This window comes from Alosa alosa, chromosome 10 (genome assembly GCF_017589495.1).
Source record: "Alosa alosa isolate M-15738 ecotype Scorff River chromosome 10, AALO_Geno_1.1, whole genome shotgun sequence".
Lineage (NCBI taxonomy): Eukaryota > Metazoa > Chordata > Actinopteri > Clupeiformes > Clupeidae > Alosa > Alosa alosa.
Genome location: NC_063198.1, coordinates 18,422,934 through 18,444,124, shown reverse-complemented (window position 1 = coordinate 18,444,124; position 21,191 = coordinate 18,422,934). Strand labels below are relative to the sequence as shown.

The 21,191-nt window shown below is 42.3% G+C and overlaps 1 protein-coding gene across 8 annotated transcripts in view; it reads left to right on the top strand.

Annotated features, from left to right (window-relative positions):
* Positions 1 to 19,180, top strand: part of LOC125302228 (potassium voltage-gated channel subfamily D member 3-like) — a 109,601-nt gene extending 90,421 nt beyond the window's left edge. For all 8 annotated transcript variants that reach the window (XM_048255325.1, XM_048255319.1, XM_048255322.1 and 5 more), the window contains 5 exons: positions 6,788 to 6,956; positions 13,332 to 13,433; positions 15,975 to 16,067; positions 16,616 to 16,911; positions 18,626 to 19,180. In XM_048255325.1, the coding sequence (XP_048111282.1) occupies positions 6,788 to 6,956; positions 13,332 to 13,433; positions 15,975 to 16,067; positions 16,616 to 16,911; positions 18,626 to 18,836 (871 nt within the window). In that variant the 3' untranslated portion in view covers positions 18,837 to 19,180. The remainder of the gene's footprint in view (positions 1 to 6,787; positions 6,957 to 13,331; positions 13,434 to 15,974; positions 16,068 to 16,615; positions 16,912 to 18,625) is intronic.
* Positions 19,181 to 21,191: the final 2,011 nt, after the last annotated feature.

Genomic DNA, 21,191 nt, shown 5'->3' with positions numbered 1-21,191 from the left:
AACTTGCAAACAGTATAGAAGTTGGGTGGACAGGTCACATCTCCACTTCACTAATGTACGGTATGTTATGTAGGACCTGAGTTACTTCAAAGGCCATTGCCTTAATGGCCTGTACTTAGCCATGGATGTCCTCTCTCTTTCCTTTCCTCCATCCCTCCCCTTCTCTCTCTCTCTCTCTCCCTCTTTTTCCCTCCCTCTCTCAGCCAGTCTTTTCCCGTCTCTCTCTCTCTCACACTCCCTCGCTCTCAAAAAGAAACACAAGGTCTGTGTGAGTCCCTCAGGCTACAGACAGAAATTAGACTTCTCCCTTGATTCCAGCGTGCTCCATGAATAGATCCACTTTGATTTCACCTCTCTCATTAGCCTTGCCTCTGTGCGCCATGCAGCCCTAGCAAATGCACAGCAGGATTTTTATTTGGTTGACAAAGAGGCACTTAAAGCAAGACAATGCCGTTATTTTACCTTAAAATAACTGGCTTTAAACTCATCCTGATGCTACACTGACTTTTTATATGGATAATGACGTCTTTGACATTGCTAATGCTTGATATTGTACTATGTAATGTTGTTGATCGGATAGGATAATGACTCTTTTAGTCAGTTTTTGACTAACTGGTACTGTCTTAGCACTACTGGCATTGAATATGGACACCAAGGGCCATAGATATAAATTTGTCAATTTGCTTGAGTCAAGTTGCTTGAAAGGGGAATAACACACATCTGTCACATATTCATCGAATGGATAACTGCTAAACAAACAAATTGGAGGACTTGAGGAGTTGAAGTTCTGCCCAGTGCTATTGGTGTTGTTCAGTGGCTCTAAAAGGAAATTGCATTACATTATTATGTAGAACTGCTTTCTGAACTTTTTTGTAAGGATTGTGGCCTGCGATATCTGCATTTGACAGTTACAGTTGACACAGATCCATAATGATGGCACCTACTGTATTGGCCTGCAGTCTCTGTGTCACCATTTTGCCTCAGGCCGTACACTCCAGCACAACTCGGCTAGTCTATCATGTGTTGGGAAAATCTGAGAGGAAGGATGTGAGAATGTGAGAGGAAAAAAATTAATGAGGCTTTATATGAGACTGTTAGATATTCCCTGTGAGTCATTCTAATCTGGCCATCACATTATTCTGAAAATGATATACAATCTTATCATTCCTGTTTTTAGTTTTGGTATAGAATCATCTCCAGACATTATTATGTACCAGATAGCAGGGCAATGAGTAGACTGATACTGGTATGTGTTTGGTGGAATAAGCACTGGATCTCAAACCACACAACTATACACTGTTCAAGTCACAGCCATAAATCAGATGAAACTCCAACCATGGAGTTAAATGGTTTGTTGTTGTTGTTTTTGATGTTGTTTTTTTTTTGCTTCCAGTGCATTTATTGTGACCAATTTTGTTTCGCTTCCCTAGTATGAGTAATTAAGAAGAGGCCGTCTGAAAGGATCACAGGCGTGTTGTGGAAACAATCGCTCAGGTTTTGCTGATGAAATATTTAATGGAACCAGAATTAGATAGATAGACCAGACAGAACAAACAGCCTCAAATGGATTTTTCACATTTTCTCTGCAATCACCCTACCACCACCCATAAAAAGAGGGACAAATTAAGGATGGACGATAGCCTACAATAATCGTAGATTTGAAAATCCATCGGTGGGATGAAACGCTCAATCTAGATCTGGGTCTCTTTTATGGTTTCATGTTGTCTTACAGGGACAGAGAAAGCTCTGTTATTTTTAGTTCACCTTTTGCATCCAGTGTCCATCTACAAGCTATTTTGTGACCTTTTGTGCCATAACGTAAATAAGAACAAATAGCCACTTTTGTAAACAGCACAAGAACAGTACAAGGTGAAAAAATGTGTCAGAATCCAGAGCATCAATTTCCAACCTCAACATCTGACCTATGTCCTTTAAGCAATCAGCACTCTTTTAGCTGAGATGACCCTTCATCTCACCACTGCGTGTCTGAGAGTGTGTCTGCATCAAGCATATATTCAGAACTCTAATTGCCCATTTCTCTGTGATGAGTGATTTGGTGGCTTTTTTATTGATTCTAATTGGCTGGTTGTTATGAGTTCCGTGACATTCAGGTCAGAGACAGACTTTTCATGAATTTTTCAAAGTCATACAAATCACAAGGTGTTCTACTGTTAGTAGGTGTAAACTATGTTTGTTGGAAGGGTGCTAAATTCTACAAGGGATAATATATACTGTAGGCAAAATTAATTGTCATTCTGATTTTCATTCTGATCAACTTAAGATGCCTATTTAGTGCCTTCATAGTTTGAAAATGATATCCATCACTCAAAGTAGGAGAGACATCTCTCTAATGGCTATGGGTAACTGCATACATAAAATGCTATTGGACAATTTGCTAATGCCTGCACTTTCCCAAAAGTTAGCATTGATTTCTTTGTTGCTGCTGAAAATTGGTCTCCTTGAGGCAATAAACATTTCAGTAATTTTTTTTTTTTTGTGAACCACAAGAGGAGTAATTTCATTTCCATCACATTAACATTGCACCATGGAACCGAACACCATGTCCAACTGTTGCATAAATACCAGCTGTCTCTGAACCGGACCAGTGCCAAAGCCGGGCCAGACCTGGGCAAGCTCAAGCCCCACATCAGACTTGTACTCCAGGAATACATTTCACTGTCGGAATATCCTGCCCTGCAGGTGCATCCTCTCCTAAGTGACAGTCTCTCTGTTTTGTTTCGGGAGCGGCATGGCCCAACAATTTTTTTTTTCATTGTTGGAGCGCCACCAGAGACTAGGCACTGCCAGAGACACTTCTTAAAGTATTATTATCAGAAAAACCGCGGGGCGAAACAGTGGAAAGGAGAAGGAAAGCCCAGCGCACAGAATGGCATCGTTCATATCCCCTCCTCGCCCTGCCTTGGCACGGTGGCGCCTGTCTGAGAAATGGGGGCCGAAGGGATGCCATTATTAATAGTGTGACAGGCGGTAGCGGCTAATAGATGCTTTGTTTGGCAGCTCGCGCAGGCACAATGCACCTGCCTCTGTGCTTTCGAGACAGACGTGAGCACTATACTATCCCTCTCTCCGAGATGGATACAGAGAAGGGCGAATAAGGGGCAGCCATTATCAGAGCCATGTTTGCTGCAGACTAAAGGATCATGCTGGGGCAATGTGCTGTGTTGTGTTGTGCAGGGTTCAGTTGTGTTGTGTTAAACTATTCAGTGTTTTGTTGTGATATGTTAGGTTGAGTTGTTTTAGTTTGTTGTATTGTATCAAGTTGTATATATATACATATACTTTAATATTATACTATATTATTATATTATTTATATTATATTATATTATATTATATTATATTATATTATATTATATATTCTCAAAATCTTCAGATTATTGAAAAACTGAATATCAAGAGTTCTATACTGATGTCTGATGTTTGAAGGTTGGAAAAAGGGTAAAGGTTTGATGTTTGAAAACCCATTTTGTCCCCGTGTGTGCAGTCATCTTTTTGCTAGAAGGCCATACAGTATGTCTTTATTTCCCTTGGTGTATTTCACTCTGTGTCTATCATCACCTTGCTGGAGATCCCTGCACGGATGATGACAAGAGCATGAGTCACTTGTTTGGAGAAAAAGAAATAAATCAACAGGGTTTATGACTTGCCTTGTGTGTCTGTTGTGAAATTGACACCTGAGCCACTGTTTTCTCTCTCTCTCTCTCTTTCTTTGGCAGTGAAAGATGTCTCCATCCAGGCTTTCATGAGTGGGTGATTCAGAGGCAAAGTGTTTTTAGATGTGACTGAACATATGATTTACCTGTAGCGGAGGAGAGAGAATGTTATATACTGAGTGATACGAGGAGAGTACAATTTCTAGTTGTAAAATAGTGAGTGGAGTGAGGTGGCTATATCCAAATCAGCTGACTAAAAGCAATACATTGTTATTATTTTGTAGCCTTGCACAATTTGGGGTTGAGTCCTCCATTATGAGATTGAAGTAACTGTCTTAAACATGTCATGGCTTATTCAGTCATCGCCATGACAGCTTTTAACTATACAGCAATGTCAATATTAACTGTTAGCAGTACTTGCAATATGTAATTAGTAATTATTACATTGTATTAATTAGTAATTAATTATTTCTTGTTGATTAGTAATTATGGTACTCATGATAACTACATTTTTAGATCTTAGAAGTGATTCTGAGTTCTCTGAAAGTGGTAATGACAGTTATCAATACCAGATACATGACACTGTCATCACGGATGGATTACCGAACGGGCCCAGGCCCAGGGGTCTCAGGGCTCACGGGGCCTTGAAGCCCAGGACTCTATGGAGTCACTACTATGTTCTCCACCCACTGATATCTGAATAGGGCCCCTCAGTCAAATAACAGAGGTCATACTATTTGTGATAATCATGGTTTGTAATTGGCCTCATTTTTCAAAGCAAGATGCCTTGAATCTGTTGATGGTTATGTCATATTTGTAAGTCTTGTCTTTTTCCCCCACAAAACTCACAAGAAGTCATCATTTAAGAGATGTCCCATCACCATAGCTGAGGTACCAACTTTCTGAGGTGCAGAGGAGAGCCCTTTTCACATCTGTGCCCAGCGCCTCAGTGGGTCATAATCCGTCCATGACTGTCATGTCATTTGACTTAGTTATAATGACAATTGACAGCACATGCCATCATCCATAATATATTTATGACAAAGTTTACCCTTATGTCACTCAAAGCTGTTGACAGAAGGAGAAAAAGAAAGTAGCCCTAATGGTGGTTTGTGGATGTGCTTAATAGGTAGCGCCCATCTCAGTGTGTGGCCATATTTTCAAAATGACTCGGGAGAGAAATTGTATGAAGCCCACGACAGGCGGCTAGGGAGCTTGCAATCTCGCCTTCTCCCGGGTGTCCCCAGAGCTTTGGAGCCAACAGTGTGTGGCCTACCTGTCAGGTTCTCTCTGCGCCCAAGGCACTGAAAATCAATGGAGAGTAAATTTAAAAGGGGCTGATGGGTATACTGTTTTGGAGTTGTGTGTATGTGAGATAGAGAGTGTGTGTGTTGGGTGGTTAGGAGTGCGACTTTGAAGACGGATCCTCCAGAAGAGAGACACAATGGGTTTTAATTGAACTCAGAGGTGACTCACAGCTCACAGTCTGCTGCATCAGAGATAAATAGTTTTTTGCTTTTGTTCGATTTCTGTGTCATTTGTCTCTTTCATTTTTTGCCTTTCACAGGAACTTTGCCATCTTTTAAAAAAATAAGTTTTATAATCCCTGGTAGAAGATGGATGCCATTTTTGGTTCAATAACTGTAGATCAAAACCCATTGAGGGTACAGACACACCTGTCCTTTGGATTTTCTCCTCCACTGTGTGTGTGTGTGTGTGTATGCATGCGTGTGTGTGGTGTGTGTGTGTGTGTGTGTGTGTGTGTGTGTGTGTTTCATCATACATGTGTGTTTCTGATTTCCTGTGTGTGTTTTCTTTTCTCAGGGATCAGTGAGGCAAATCCATAATTAATCAGCAGCAGAACTGTCACATCTCTCTGTCCTCTCTTGCAAATAATCGGGAACATTTGGAGATGCTGACAGGCGCTCCTCGCACAGTAATAGGATACCATTACTTTAGTGCAGCCAGCGTGAAGGCTCTGTGGCTTTATCGGAGTAGAGATCGAGCTTATTTTTTTGTTGTTGTTTTCAGTGAATCATATTCTTTGAAATACTTCTGTAAGTTGCAAGTGTGTTAAGGGTGAGCAGGCTCACAATGTCATCATGCATCCATTTTGATTCCCTTGTGAGATGTTTTTAGCTCAGGTGAATAGGCTGAGTGCCACACAACCTTGCACTTTTTTATTCCCTACACAAACATTGAATTGCTCCAGATTTCATTTACTAGTGGTTTCAAAATATTTATGTGTTCGACCTTTATTTCAAATCACTGTACTGTGTCCTAATATATTGTATTGTTCCTTGTGCACGGTTGCTGAACTGCAAAATCCTGTGGATATGTTTCCCTGCCAAACTGAACCCTGCAAGCTAGTATCTCGAATCAATCTGCACCCCCTCTCCCTGCCCCGCACTCTCGCTCAGTCACTCTCCGTGCCGACACACTGATGAGATGGCCCCTTCGACATGCCATGTGTCTGCGCTCGCCTGTACCCGACAGGCATGCCAATAAAGCCGCTGGCACCTGCCTGCCTACTCCTCCTCATCATCATCATCCTCCACCTCTGCAGATCACTGGGCAAGGAGCTGGCATGGAGGGACAGAGGGCAGCTTTGTTTCCTCTGCAGTCTGGGCCTGGGCAGTGTAGATAGCCCTCCCTATCACCCAGCAGCCACTCTCTCACAGCCACCATCAAGCGCCCCCAACACACACACACACACACACACACACACACACACACACACACACACACACACACACACACACACACACACACTCACACGCGCGTTCACCCAGCACCATGTAATTGAATTACAGAGCACAATTACTGAGCTGCCTAAACCGCTAACAGGTTATTGTGCCACGGCAAACAAAGGAGGTGAGGAGAGATTGAATGGGATGCTTTTAAAGAGATGCCCCTCAGCAGGGGAATGTATAAGGGCATGTCCTTTAGATTGTATCTAAGGCCTCTTTTTTGTTCCCCTCTTTCTCCTCTCTGTCTCCATTCATCCTCATCTCTTCTCTGTGCCATTTTTTCTCACTTCTTATATCACTCACTATCAATCTCCTGTCCACCTCTCTTTCTCTCTCTCTCTGTTTTTATCCTGTTCTCTGTCCAGTTACGGGGACATGGTGCCCAAGACGATTGCCGGGAAGATCTTCGGCTCGATCTGCTCCCTGAGCGGGGTGCTGGTAATCGCCCTGCCCGTGCCTGTCATCGTGTCCAACTTTAGCCGAATCTATCACCAGAACCAGAGAGCCGACAAGCGGCGTGCTCAGAAGGTACAGGTGAACACCTTTAAACTATTAGATGAGCTCCGTCATCCCTGTGAGGGTTGTCAGGGTGAGGGGTGTGTGTGTGTGTGTGTGTGTGTGTGTGTGTGTGTGTGTGTGTGTGTGTGTGTGTGTGTGTGGCTATCCATGTCTGTCTATGTCTGGATGTCTGGTGTGTGTGTGTGTGTGGGAGTGTGTGTGTGTTTGTCTGTGTTATATTATGTTGGAATATGTGAGTGTGTGTGTGTGTGTGTGTGTGTGTGAATGTCAAGTATGACTGATGTGCATGTGGTGTGGTCTGGACCAGATGGTAAGACTGGTGCCCATCTCTGCCCCTCACCCTGACTGCCTTTTGACCTCAGAGATGCCACTAACCCCTGGCATGCGCTGCAGCGCCGAGACTGGTATGCAAACCCCCCGATCGCTGGCAGCATGCCCTTGTGCCAGCACCACCTTGTCGCGTCTCTCCAATGCCACCCTGTCACATCCCGACTAACCCCTCAGTGCCTAGCCATCATGAACTCTATGGATAAGCACTGAGGCTTCATATGATGAAGGACAGAGAGGATACAGGTATGCTGCAGGACAAGTGGTCACACCTGTCTGACAGGTATGTGGTACGACCGCGGGGATCAGTGTTAGACAGCGTGTACAGTAGGTCAGGTGGGTTGCATGATTGACCTCCATGTGTCATTAGCTGAATTAACATTATCACAGAATGACCTCAATCCCCTGTCCTTGTCTGAAGTGAAAGGGGTACAGTAGATAGCAGGCGTTTACCCCTGTTAATACTGTACATACATGTACACTGTACATTTGATTTGCTTTTGTGTTGTAGATGTTGCATGTCTTTATGAGTAAAAGCTATTTTTGTAAAATTATAGCATCACATTTTAATGGTCCTTTATGTCATTATTCACTTGCAAAAAGTAGCCATGTAATACATGCGAAGAAATACAAATTTAACAGTGCATCACACATTTTGACAGTTAGAAGCAGGGTCGGCTCTAGGCATAGGCAAGGTTGGGCTAAGCCCAGCCAAAAATTATGCCTTGCCCACCCTAACACCCATTTTGCTATCTGAGACAGTCCTATATTTTTCAGGAGAGATATGAGGCATTTTATGTGATCAATAGTTGGATTTATGTGTAGAGTTTTGAAAACAAAAAATACACAGAGCTTTGAAATTGTGTGTAAGCAGTTGTAAATAGTGCAACTGTACTAGTAATAGTGTAATATGTTTTATTTGTAATATACTGTAGATGTTTGCATAGTTTTTTGTGTAGCCTTGGTTGAATGCAATGAAAGATAACAAGTAGATCCAATTCGCATTGCTATGTTGCCCACCCAATATTTTTACCAGCCCACCTTAATATAGTAGGCCAGAACCGGCCCTGGCTAGAAGTGTCAAGAAATGATTTCTTAGCTCATGTTAGCTCATCGAATTAAAGTTGCACCCACAAACTTTTTCAAACTAAATACGTACACCTGGAACACAGTACTCTCCATGACTGGCGATCTGCCCTCCTTAGTAATTGTTAAATGTCGCAGTGGGCCCTTACTCCCCAGTGACTGAATACACGCCTGAAGCAGCCCTGGTAAAGGGAATCCAAATTATGTGACAGGGTGTTAAACTAAACACTATATGGCTATATAATATTTTACATCGCACAAGCTTTTTTCCAGACAATTAATATTCTCCTAACAGCCAATTCCATTTGCCCCACAACAGACTTTAATAATAAAACCGTTACAATGGCAACAGCTTGAGATTCCATTATCTGTTTACTGCCCGTTTTGCTAGGCTCGAATAAAATTAATTAAATTGATTCTATTTGAATAATAACACACCCCATACACTCCTGTTTGCCAGTCCCAGGTGTCAGCACAGAGCTTTTGATATGAGAAAATCTCATCGCCTTTTTTTGTTGTTGTTGTTGTTGTTGTTGAGTTTTTATATTTTAGAGGGAGCCACTGTGGCTTAAAAAATCACCCCTCTCTCCTTGGCTTAAACATCTCCAGAGTAAACCCTTCACTCATAGTGCTTCCTTAAAGCGGGTGGGGCTGACCTTTCCTGCACGACAGATAAGGATGGAGCAGAGGACACAGCCCTGATGGGGGAAAAAAGGGGGAGGGAGAAAAATGATAGAAATAAACAGTACTGTTAAAGAGACAGACAGAGGAAGAAAGAGGAAGAGGGATGGAAAGACAGACAGAGAGGAGAGTCAGACAGAGAGACTGGAAGAAGGGATTGCTTAGATTTCTGGAGATAAATGGAGTAACAGAAGAAAATGGGGGGCACCTTGCCACCTTTTAATGGCATCGGCCCCCACAGCATGGCTCAACCAAAAACCCTGTAGTGGGACGCTGTGTAGAAAAGTCATCCACGGTCACCTTCCAACACCCAGAGGAACGATGCTGGCTGAATTCTCAGCCTCAATCCACATGAGGTCCAGTAAAGCTTTGGGGGGTTAAGTACTGAAGTACAAGCACACGTATGTGCAAGCAGGTGTGTGTATTTTGTGATTAAACGATGATTGAGCCCACTGAAGTGGAGTGTGTTTGACTTTGTTGTACACCTTCCTTAGGGGTGTGTTAATTACTGGGTTCGCAAACAACTGTGGCACGAGCAACCTTGTTTATTGCAGAGAAGCTGAAATGTCAAATGAATAATCTGCTTAATCATTCACCTCCACTGGGGACCATCTGCTTACACACATATACACACAGTGCCCAGGAAAATAAGTTTCAGTCAATTGAGAGAGAGAGAGAGAGCCTATGTACACTATCATTAGAAAGAGGCTTAGAGAATATCAGATAAAGTGCTTCCAAATGCCAGATCCTCCCAGATTCTTGGTGACCATGTTTGACTGTGGCATTTGAAGAGTCCAAAAATTGATGGTGAAACTATCAGGTGATTATTTCAACCTGTTTTATGCCAGACTTTTGCCCTTGTCCAAACATTTCCCCTAGTTTCGTTTAATGGGTTTTGTCCTCCTGGTTACAGTACATGTCCAGTAGCATCAAAATATGTTGCTTTCCCCTGAACCTCACGCCCAAAAAATCATAAGTATAATGCCTCGCTACGCTATGTCCTCCACACATACAAGCACAGTTTATTAAACTAGAAAGCAGATAATAAATAAAAAGCCCTCACCATTTCCAGCAACCTTCCATCACCTTCTAATGCTTACCTATTGCATCTCCCCACTACTCAGGGTGACCTTTGCTGCATGAGTAAGCTTAAACAGATCCTCTCATTTTAGAAGTATACTGTACAGTAGGTTTCAACATTAACTATAAAGCGCTCTGCATATAGCCGCCAACATCAGTGCGCCAACACCTTCTGTCTCTTGCCCATTCACACTGACAAGTATTCAATAAGGAATGCATTTTGTTGAGCTGCGCCGACAAAAATAGAAGTGTACCGTAATTTATACGGCAGCGACATAAAGGGTTCGGTGGTGGTGTTTTCGCGGTTGTATTGAAAACAATGAAATTGAATGTCAATTGAATTTCGAACGCAGAGTTTCCCACACTCATGTCGCCGTCGACTCATGTCGCCGTCGATGTGCAGAGGCCACCCAGACTTGTGCGGTTCTGGCCTAGACTTGGGGCAAACTCACTGGACCTTCACTGGACTCACTGTGCCATATCAGGGTCAGATCTGTTTGACACACCAACCTCATGTTTTTCTTCACCAAAGCTCTTCATTCTTTTTTTCTCTCTCTCTCTCTCCTCAATCTACAGTAGAATAGCTCAATTCACAGAACCAATTTAGTGAACCAATGGCGAGGTTGATTGTGGGCGTGCTGCTCGGTGCTTTCACTCCAAGCATTGCACGTCTCTAAATGGTCCGGGGTCACGGCCGGTAATGGCAGCACAAAGTCATGTAGAGCCTCGACGAGACAAAGCTCTGTTGGGGCGCGAGTCTAGGGAGGAGAAAACCTGTCACGCGAGACACAAGGAGTGGGAAAGGTCACCGTGGAGTTTTAAGGTCCACTTCCATTAGAGAGGACCTCCAGAGACACATGTGGCCAAAGCACTACTCTAAAAGGCCAGCCCGACACCCGGATACAGCTGGATATCCATTCTACGCAAAAGCAGAATTGCTGCAAGCAAAATTCTATAAGACACAGTTAAATAATTGATCAGTAAAGGCAATACATGCAATACTGTATCATTACGGGGGCCATGTTTGAAATGAATGGGATCAGCATCAAGTCCAGTATCAATAAATGTTATTCTCTGTCACCATCTTATGGTCAAGGTGTTTGGCGTATGCTTTTGTCCAAACCGACTTGCATAACATTTTACAGAAGAACATTAACAACAGACAAAAAATAAAGAATAATGCAGAAGAATACAAGAAGTGAACATAATATGTCGTATCAAATGACAGTAAAAGACGTAATGACTGTAGCACCAGCTCCACATGTTCCCACATCATTTACAAGAGTGAGAGGGAATGTGCTGATCCTGCTGGGACCAGACTGCTGTAGCGTTGCCAGCAGGCATCATTAGATTTGAGATAACTGGGATTTATCTACTGAATTGCATTCACCGAATAGAGCTTTCTGAAAGAGACTCCCTCAGTTGTGTAATTATTACATTATTAGAAATGCCTAGTCACCGGATTATGAGAGGATATTCCACAAATCGCATGTACTGTAGTACTGTGAAGTAAACATAAAAATGGTTGTCAGGCAAAATCTTATATTTCTTGGTATAGTGCTAGTCTTAAAGTCCCTTCAAAAAAGTAAGATGCAGCTGTCATTATTACCAGTAACACTAAAAAGAACAGTTGCTCAAATCTTTTTTCCCACTATATCATGTCTGTGTAGCCTTTGCATTTACCTTAAATGATGCCATTAAATGTGTCTTTGAGAATGATGCTGACAGTGTTGCAGTGAAATATTTTGACGTTTTTCTTTGTATTGGCTCTTGGAACATGCAGGCATGAATTGCCCCACTATTTCTTTGAAACAATCCACTTCACAATCCACAAATGGCCCCTATTACTTTTCTCTTACACAACCTCAGTGGGTTTCTCCTGAGGAGCCCTGGCAGTAAGTCTCTGAGCAAATTATATGGTATAATGGCCCTATATAGTGGGAGAAGCACATTCAGGGCTTGTCTTCTGCTGTCTAGTGCTAGAAATATCTATATTTCAGTCTATATTTTACTCTGAACTTTGTACAGTCATATCCATTCTAAAACAATTCCCCTGCTCCAATATACTCCCAGTCTCTGAGTTCTATTGAGGGCACTCTTTGGTGGTTAGGATTTGTCAAGGCTAGGCAATTGTACTAATATAGTGCATTTCATGCAGGGTAATTCAATGTTCTGGGTTCAATGCAAAGAATAGTAAATAAAAGCATAAAAAAGGCAGTAAAATAAAAATAGTTTACAAAGTAAAGTACATAAAATAATCCAAAGACATAAAAACACAAAGTGCATTTGATTAACAGGAAGTGTCTTTGATTGACAGGAAGTGCATTTAATCAGTTAGCCAAAAGCATCTGAAACCAGTTTGGTTTAAGTCTAGATTTAAAACTGGCAACAGCTAGGACATTTTTAATGTCATCAGGAAGTTGGTTCCAAAGCTGAACCACCAGCTAAACCAGGTTTTCCAACAAATATTTCTCCTCAGACCTTAGAAGATGTAAAGGTACATCTTTTTGGGTCCAATTGTAATCATTACATTAAGGGCGCACTAACAACATAAGCTAGTGATTTAAGTTAGATGCTTTATGCTAAAAATAATGATGAGGCTTCAGAGAACCTGGTCAAAGCCCAAAACATTTTTCTTTTGTTTTTATTTTGGTGTTGCACAAATGGTGGGTTCCAATGTCTGAAGCTTTATGACAGTCCTTTACATTATTCTACTACAAAGTGACTTAACTCTAGTATATCATTAGGCAATTCCTCTGTAGGAGAGAGGGTGGGAGGACTGTTTTGTTATTTTGTCTTGTTTCGAAGTTGCATGGATGATGAGCACCCATGTCTAATGCTCTCTGGCACCCCATATGGTTATTCTACTGCAAAGTGACTTGAGTATATCATTAGGCAATTCTGCAGTAGTCCACTGCCTTTCTGCTCTGATATCTGCCTGGCGGTTTTATATTCAACAATGGCTGTGTTCTACCTTATAGTTACTTAGTGCTTTATTCCCCCAATGTTTTATTCAACACCTCTCCACTAGCCTTAAGCATAATTGTCAAAATCCCAATACATATAAAAGCCATTTGTCAGATCCAACTCATAATTTGGTCATGGCCCGGGGCTGGGCTGGGTGGGAGCTGATCAGGCGGAGCACCGTGAGCATTAGGAAACGTGACTCTTCCTACTCCCTGTCTAACACCTTAAAACCTCTCTGCCCACACACAGAAAGCCCGACTCGCCCGGATAAGAATAGCCAAGAAGGGGAGCTCCACCGCCTACCTGCAGACCAAACGCAACGGGCTACTGAACGAGCTGCTGGATCTCACGGTGAGGGCGGTCCCATGGGAGGGCGGCCTGGAGGGAGGGCTGCTGTCTGTTTCCACCTGGGTGAAAAGAACACTGACAGGGCCTCTACTGGAAACAGTCAACGCCTGTTATCTTTGACTGGCCTTCCGTTTCTCTTTTGTCGGTCCGTGTGTGTGTGTGTGTGTCTTTGTGTGTCTCTGTGTGTTCAAGAGTCTCTCCTATCTGGTCAGCCTTATCAGCATGACTTGTTAAAGGACTGAAACCCCTGTATGTAACTCAAACTCAGGAATAAAAAAAAAAAAAACATAAAATAGTTCAAGATGATTTATAAATTTATCAAACTCTTAACACTGCGGTATCAGAATCATGACAGATTGACCTTGTTCTCTTCCTCCATCAGCTGTTGGTGTTTCTAGTGTGTTTAGATGTAAGCTTTGAGTCATATTGAATACAGCATTATACCTGTGATGACCCACTCTTGAGTACAAAATGGTATCATGCAAGAGTGTGGGCTGAGGCTAACTGGTTAGCATGCTAACTTGTATCTGGGCAACACAGACCATAGGCATTTTTTTCACATTCTTTTGCTATGTCTGGTTAATTTCTGAATGTTTGAAACTATTTTATACATATAGCAGCTTGACATAATACATTCAAGGAAAGCATGGAAAACATTTGACTTAGTGTCTGGTGTTTTTCTACCCTCACCCTGCTCATGAATACAATTCAACATGTATACATTACAATCTAAACTACTTCAAAACCCGTATCCATGCTCAAAGACTGCACATCCAATTCAAATACCACTGAAAGACAGAACACAATGTTAGCTAATTGAAAAATTGAGTTGTGTGAGTTTGGTTGGTTTGGAGCACCCTGCCTCTGTCTTTGGCATAAGTGATTAATCCCCATGTGCCAAATTCCAGTGGCAGTGACACCATTTTGTTTGGGCCTTTTCGGTTCTGTGCTCATCTCGGGTGCAGCGTGAGGTATAGATAATGAAATCAGGCCAGAGGACTCTCTCACTAGCTCTGTTTTAATTAGGAGTTATGAGAAATTAAAAAGTCCCTGGTTATCTCATGGAAAAGTACCAACACCCCCATCTCTCCCTCTCTCTCTCTCCCTCTCGCTCTCTCCTTTCTCTGTTTTGCCCCATGCTCTGACTCTCTTCCCAGTGAATGTCACACCAGATGAAAGGAATACAGGCTCCAATCAGAGTATGATACAGCCAATTAGCTTTAATTAGCATTTGATGAGAGCTGCCTAACACAAGCAGGGAGGAGAGGAGGGTGCATTGGTCTTTCTGCCATAATCATAATGTTTCCTTTGTGGGTGCCATGCAAAGGCTTAGTGTGTATGCTCATCAGCAATGTTAGACATCCACAGAAGTTGCCATGTTTCCGTTATCGAGCCATTAATTCCCCTTTCTGTTCATAATACAGTCAGTCTGAATGAACAGAAAGTAATTATATGAATCTGACTCATGAGGTGTTTGACTTTATACTTTTTTTTTATTTATGGATGGAGCTGTCAGCTGTGTTGTGCTTTGAGATATACGACCTTGCCATGGCCGTGCCATTGTGACATGTGCAGTAGAGTGAGGTGTCACAGGAATAACGTCGTACAGGGCAAGTTTGGCAACAAACAGAATGACTTCGGCAAGAGCTGTCTTTTTCTGTCCGGCTTCCCTCTTTAAAGGCTTCCAAAATACCATCACACAACCTCCGGGATCTTTGATCTCCATCGTTTGTTATACTCCTACACACGTCCAGCCAGAGGCCTTCCTCCTAGGTTAGTGACGCATTGGCTCAATAATGCATTCACTGGACCGAGACTCCTCTCGGATGAGAGAGAGTAGTATGAGCCAGATATTCAGAGCATAGCGCTGCTCCCTTGAAAGTCTTTGAATCTGAGGGCAGTCTGTCAATATTGATAGACCTCTATGAATCCAATTTTGTAATCTGTGTATGAAAGTGATCCTGGCTTCCAATTCATCAATGCATTACAGTCCAAGATGACAGATTTGTATTATGTTATCATGGCAAAATGGACTAAATGGATAAAACAGCACAGAGCACTGGCTATATAGTTTGGCTACTATGTACTAGTGCCTTTATACAGTATGTCTCATGTATTTAACGTATGTTTATTGGTTGATTCATTGATTTATTCATTGATTTATTCATTTATATATTTGTTTGTTTATTACATTTTTCAATGATGGACTCTAGAGTTCTGTTTGGCAATGCACAGTAAGTGCTTATAAGATTAACCCTTAAAGGTGGAGGTTTTTGAACGTTCTAAGTTCCGCAACAATTGAAGGTTCTAAAATTCTATGTTGAATTCAATGAACCCAGATATTCTTTAGAACGTTCATTTCTCAACATTCCCGTCACACCAGTGTGACGGTACTCCTTTAAGGGTTAACAGGATTAGCCTTAGTAAGTTTTATGAAAATATTTTATGTATGTATGTACATGTATGCATGTGTGAGAACGTCTCTGTGTTTGTGTATCTGTGTTTCCTGGTTTTGTGTGTGTGTGTGTGTGTGTGTGTGTGTAGGCCTCAGAGGTGGAACAACAGCATTTGAACAAGACCTCATCCCTGCTTGAGAGCCAACATCACCACCTATTGCACTGTTTGGAGAAAACTACTGTGAGTCATTCCCTGCTCCAGAAACAAAATGCAGTCCAAATATGCCCAGTCTGTTGCTCTTTAAAGTTATTTGATTTCCAAAATGCTGAATCACCGAGCAGTTTGGGTCTACGCGGTTATTCAGCTGAGTAGAAAAGCTCAGGAGGCAAAATAAAATCAGATAATGGCAGACTGGAGAGTTTCTCAAAAGCCTTTTAAACAGATTTCATGTAGGCCCTTTAGAGCTCACTGTCGGAAGGAGAAAAAACATCAGGCTGTTTTGCAAAATAAGCAGAAGCTCATGGTTAAAACTGTGTTTTCGCTTTTGTCTGACTTATCATTGTTAGTTGCTTTGTTTCTTTATGTATTTCATTTCCTTTTGTCTCTTTCACTTTCTTTTTGTTTTTGCACCTTTCCCCATGTGGTCCACCTCTACTCCTTCCCTCTCTCTCTCTCTACCTCTCCTCTCTTTCTCCTTATTTCCTCCCTTCCCCTCTCCTCTTCTCTCTCTCTCTCTCTCTCTCTCTCTCTCTCTCTCTCTCTCTCTCTCCCTCCCCTTATCTCCTCAGGGCCACGAGTTTGTGGATGAGCAGCTATTTGAGCAGAACTGTCTGGAAGGGGCCCTGCAACCGTACCGCTCCCACTCCCGAACCCCCTCCGGCTCCAGCCAGGACGGCCTGACGGGCACCTGCTGCTCCCGCAGAAGCAAGAGGGGCTCCACCCCCACCCCGGTGCCCAACGCCAGCCTGCCGGCCCTGCACACCCAGCCGCACATGCTCACGCACACGCTGCCAAAGTCGCCGGGCCTGCAGGAGCTCAGCGCCATCAACATCCAGTGTGCTGAGCAGCAGCTCCACAGCAGCAGGTCAGACACTCACATTCCGCCTTGATGCAGATGCGTTTATCTGGATGATGTATAGAGTGCCGTGGAGACATAGTGTCTAGTCACATTTCCAGCGTAAAAAATCAACATTTACGTTCATATGGGGATAATAATGTTAATTTCTGGGTAATTTAATAGTCAAGCTGCCAAGATATACATTCTCGGGTGTTGTAACGTTCATAATTAAATTGATTTAAATCACTCGATCCATCTCTTGCTACAGGTTTCCTGAATATTTAAACACGAGTGTAGATAGGATTCCCAGCTCGCCTCTTGGAATTAGTTTAAAGGTCCTCTGTCTTTCTATTGTGCATATAAATCTACCTGGAATGATGAGCTGTAAGGCACCACTGGCGACACACCAGGGTGTTTATCAGCCATCTCTAGCCACCAACCACTCAAATTCACTTTCTTTGTAAGTTTAGACATAGGTTACAGTTATACATTTACAGGCTGTAGGGGTAGTTTGGAACTCATGGCTGGACCTATGGACCTTTGCGAAGACAACAGTAGTGAAAAGGTTTGCCTGTCCTCTCTGGTCCAGTGTAATAATACATGGTTCCCTGGCTGCCCTTGTGTTTTACTGCATGTGCACCACCTGGGTAAGAGTGTGGACAGGAGGGACTTTATCTCCTGAAGGGTGGCTAAAGTTCACAGTCGAACAACAGGGGAAAGGGTCAAGCGGGTCGAACGGGTCATCTGGGCCGCGAGAGGAGCAGAAGCAGAGCACTGGTCCATCCATCACTCCCACAAGCGACAACGCTGTGTCAGGTGGCACTGAGCAACAGAAGGACATGCACAAAGACAAAGGCCCACCGCTGACCTGTCCTCACAAAACTGTGCTTCAGTGGCATAGAGGGCTGACTTTTAGCTCTGTGTTACATGCTATGGAAAAAAACAAAACTTAGTATAGTAATCAACACTTTTAATTCTTGCCTCAGTTATTTTGGATACCTCTAAATCACTGAACTGTAATGTTGCATTTGTTGCTTTTTGTGATTTTAATTTGCTTGTTGTAGTCATGATTGTGGAATTTTGCTACATTTATTAGCATTGTTGAGGCTTTGCATATTTAGCAGGTACAGTAGCAACAGCAAGTTGCAGCTGTAGCACTGATATGGAAATGCTAACCTATGTGTATTTGCATATTATACAGCCAATTGGATTGCATTTCATCTGGCCACGTCCTGTAGGTCAGAGGTCAGATCATTCAATACTTTTAAGAAACACTAGAGGGCAGTGTAATGCTACCTGAGTCTGTATACACCAGTGAGTAATACGTCAGTGTATATACATTGACATTCAGGGTGTGGTGTCGTGCTACCAATTAATCTTTAGAGTGCAATGGTAAATAAATGCTGTCTAAAATTATTCTGTCTTCCTTACTGCTATTTTCTCTTACCTACTGCTTTGCTTCTTTATTACCAATTTACAAAAAAATATATTGTTTTTTATACTAAAAATCATTCAATGGTAAACATCTATGAACAGCCACTATTGTTTCTGAAGGCCGATAAAGTGCCTGGGTTGATGAAACAAAAGTGTTCATTCAAACAGGAGTTCTGGCTCAGTGCTTTTGTTCTCCATTCACATGTTATTCTATTGCATTTGTTTACAGACATGTCATGGTTACTGTTGATAAATCCATTGTTTTGGGTGGCATTGAAATCCTCTGTGTGTCCTGTTCTCCCTCTAGTCGCTCTAATCTCAACATGCAGACCAATGAGGTGGACCGTCGCAACACCAGACAGCAGCTGCAGCAGGTCACCACGGCGATCATCAGTGTCCAGACCCCAAGCACGGGGAGCTCCACCGAGGAGGACGACGACAGCCACGGCCTCCCTAACCCCGGAGCCAGCGTTGTGACGACGGCCAGCTCGAACATCGTCAGGGTGTCGGCCCTGTGAGAGCACGACCACCGGCATGACCGAGCGTACAGCACAAAAGCACTGTGGGGTTGCGAGCTTACGCAGACCGCCCGGTCCCCTTCCACATCATGGCACACTGACACTATAGGGGCCACTCTGTTCATGGACAGCGTGTTGTGGGGCAAAGATGACAAGAGAAGGTGATATGGAGAGAGAGGCACAGAGGGGGCCCATGACATTGGTCTTTGCTTTGCACATCGTCCCTCTCTCTCTCTGCAAAGTGACTTTGTGTTCCTGATGACCATGCCAACCATGGGGGGGTTACAAGGTGCATAAGGTTCATCAGGTATAGCTGTGGAAAATAAGTCTGTGAGTAGCAAAGACTCGGGGGGTTGTTACTGCAAGTTTGATTGTTCTTGTTTGTGTCTCCTTTATCATTGTACAGCACATCACAAAGATTTACTGTGCTCTGCCACCGGTATCCTGCTACTTTATTCTGTGTGTTTTGAAAAGTCTGAGTATAAGTCTGTATGCTGTCGGTGTGAGAACAACATATCAGGTGAACATGAGATTGTGTACATTTTGCCTTTCGTTCAAAGTTATCGATATAGATACTGCCTGTCAGAATCAGTTTAGATGATGTTTTTTTTTTTTCAGATTTAAATGTTTTTCTCTTTCTCTCGCCACTTTCTTTGAAAATCACCATGTTTGACATTCTCTCATATTGGATTGTTACCAGTGGAACATTTTAATTAGCCATACGTATAACACCAACTAACAGCAGTTATCTAAGTTGTTCATCATTATTCTTTAAAAAATTGTGAGTTCCATTACTTTAATCTGCTGTAAATCTTTTAGCAGTTCAGTGTTCAGTGCAATGCCTGCAGGAAAACCATAAGGATTTACGGTGTATATCTTTAGCCCTTTCAAATGTGAAAAAAGAATCTGCATTTCTCCTGTCTATTTAGCAGTGATGGATGTGCAATGGACACTTTAACAGGTACTTGTGTAGTTTCCACAAGATAAAAGTTTGTTACACTATGGTTTATGTATTCCTGGTCCTTCATATTTCTACAAGGTTCTGAGTGACTGTTGCATTTTGCAGTGATTTTAAATCATGACCTTTGTCCAAAAAAGTAACTTAGTCAACATATTAAGAACATGTTGCCTTTCTCCAAAATATATACTATACGAGTCGTGGGTTGGTTGAAGTCGGTGAATGAAATGTAAAACAGTGGCTAATGTGGTGAAATAGTCTAAATGAATTTTCTCACATTCCTCGTTTGCTTGTCATGGTGTTAATTGCATCAGCTCATTCTCATCATTATTTACTATAAACACACCTGTCACAACAGTTGTTCTCTGACAAAGTGGTATTTGTGTTCAGGTTTGTCATGTTCTGTTCTATTAGCAATTTGAAGGCGGTTCCACTTGCGGCATTCCTTACCACATCCGTTCGGAAGTTTGCCTTCCTGGTACCTGGTAGAATAATGTCTACAGCTGTGTGTGGGATGTTGGACAATGACAATTGTTAAGGGGAAGCGGCACTAGAATACACAGCTTGTTTCTAATGCTTGCTGAAACAAAATCTTGCAGTATTTCTCCTTACACCCCTTAAGACGAGCATCCTGTTATTTGTGATGCCCTCTCATTTTGGTTGTTTCCATAAATCCTGTTTCTGTCTGTCTTCGGTGTATATTCTGTCAGATGTTGGTTCTTCTTTATGACTTTTGTCCTGTGACATGTCTGATAAAGATTTAAAGTCTGCTGCAGAATCAGAATCATTCTTTCCTTAACTGAATTAACTGCATTTCTCTCTCTAACATAAGATGTGTTCTGTCACTCTAAATTATATGCACCTTACAACTGATATTTATAGTTATTACAATAGATATTATAAAGCTTTATAATATCTGGTTATTACAAATCATCCTGCTAAATTGCTAAATTAGCATTTTCAATCCTGTATGCTAATAGAGAGCTTAACTGCATGAATATTCTTTCATGTATGAAAAAATGAAACAGCAGAGATTCCAAGGAGGATTAACTGTAGGCCTACACTAAAACTCACTTTCCAAAGTACAGTACAAGTGTGATATCACTGTACAGTCAATGCAAGGAATTTTTTTAAATTAAAATCCCCTTTTCCTGATCATCATCTAGTGTGCGCCACTCATGAAACAGGATGTTCTGTTGTATCAGATGCTTGGTATCGGTTTATAATTGAGCTCAGGGGAAAATTGTCTACATGTAATGAGGACTTGCCTTCTCACAAGAACTTGCAGAGGGGAAAAGACGATGAGGGAAAAATTATTTCCAAAGACAACTGACCCATTTACACCACAACAAAGCAAGCTACACGCATCTACTTCAGAGTCTATGCTTACGAGTCCT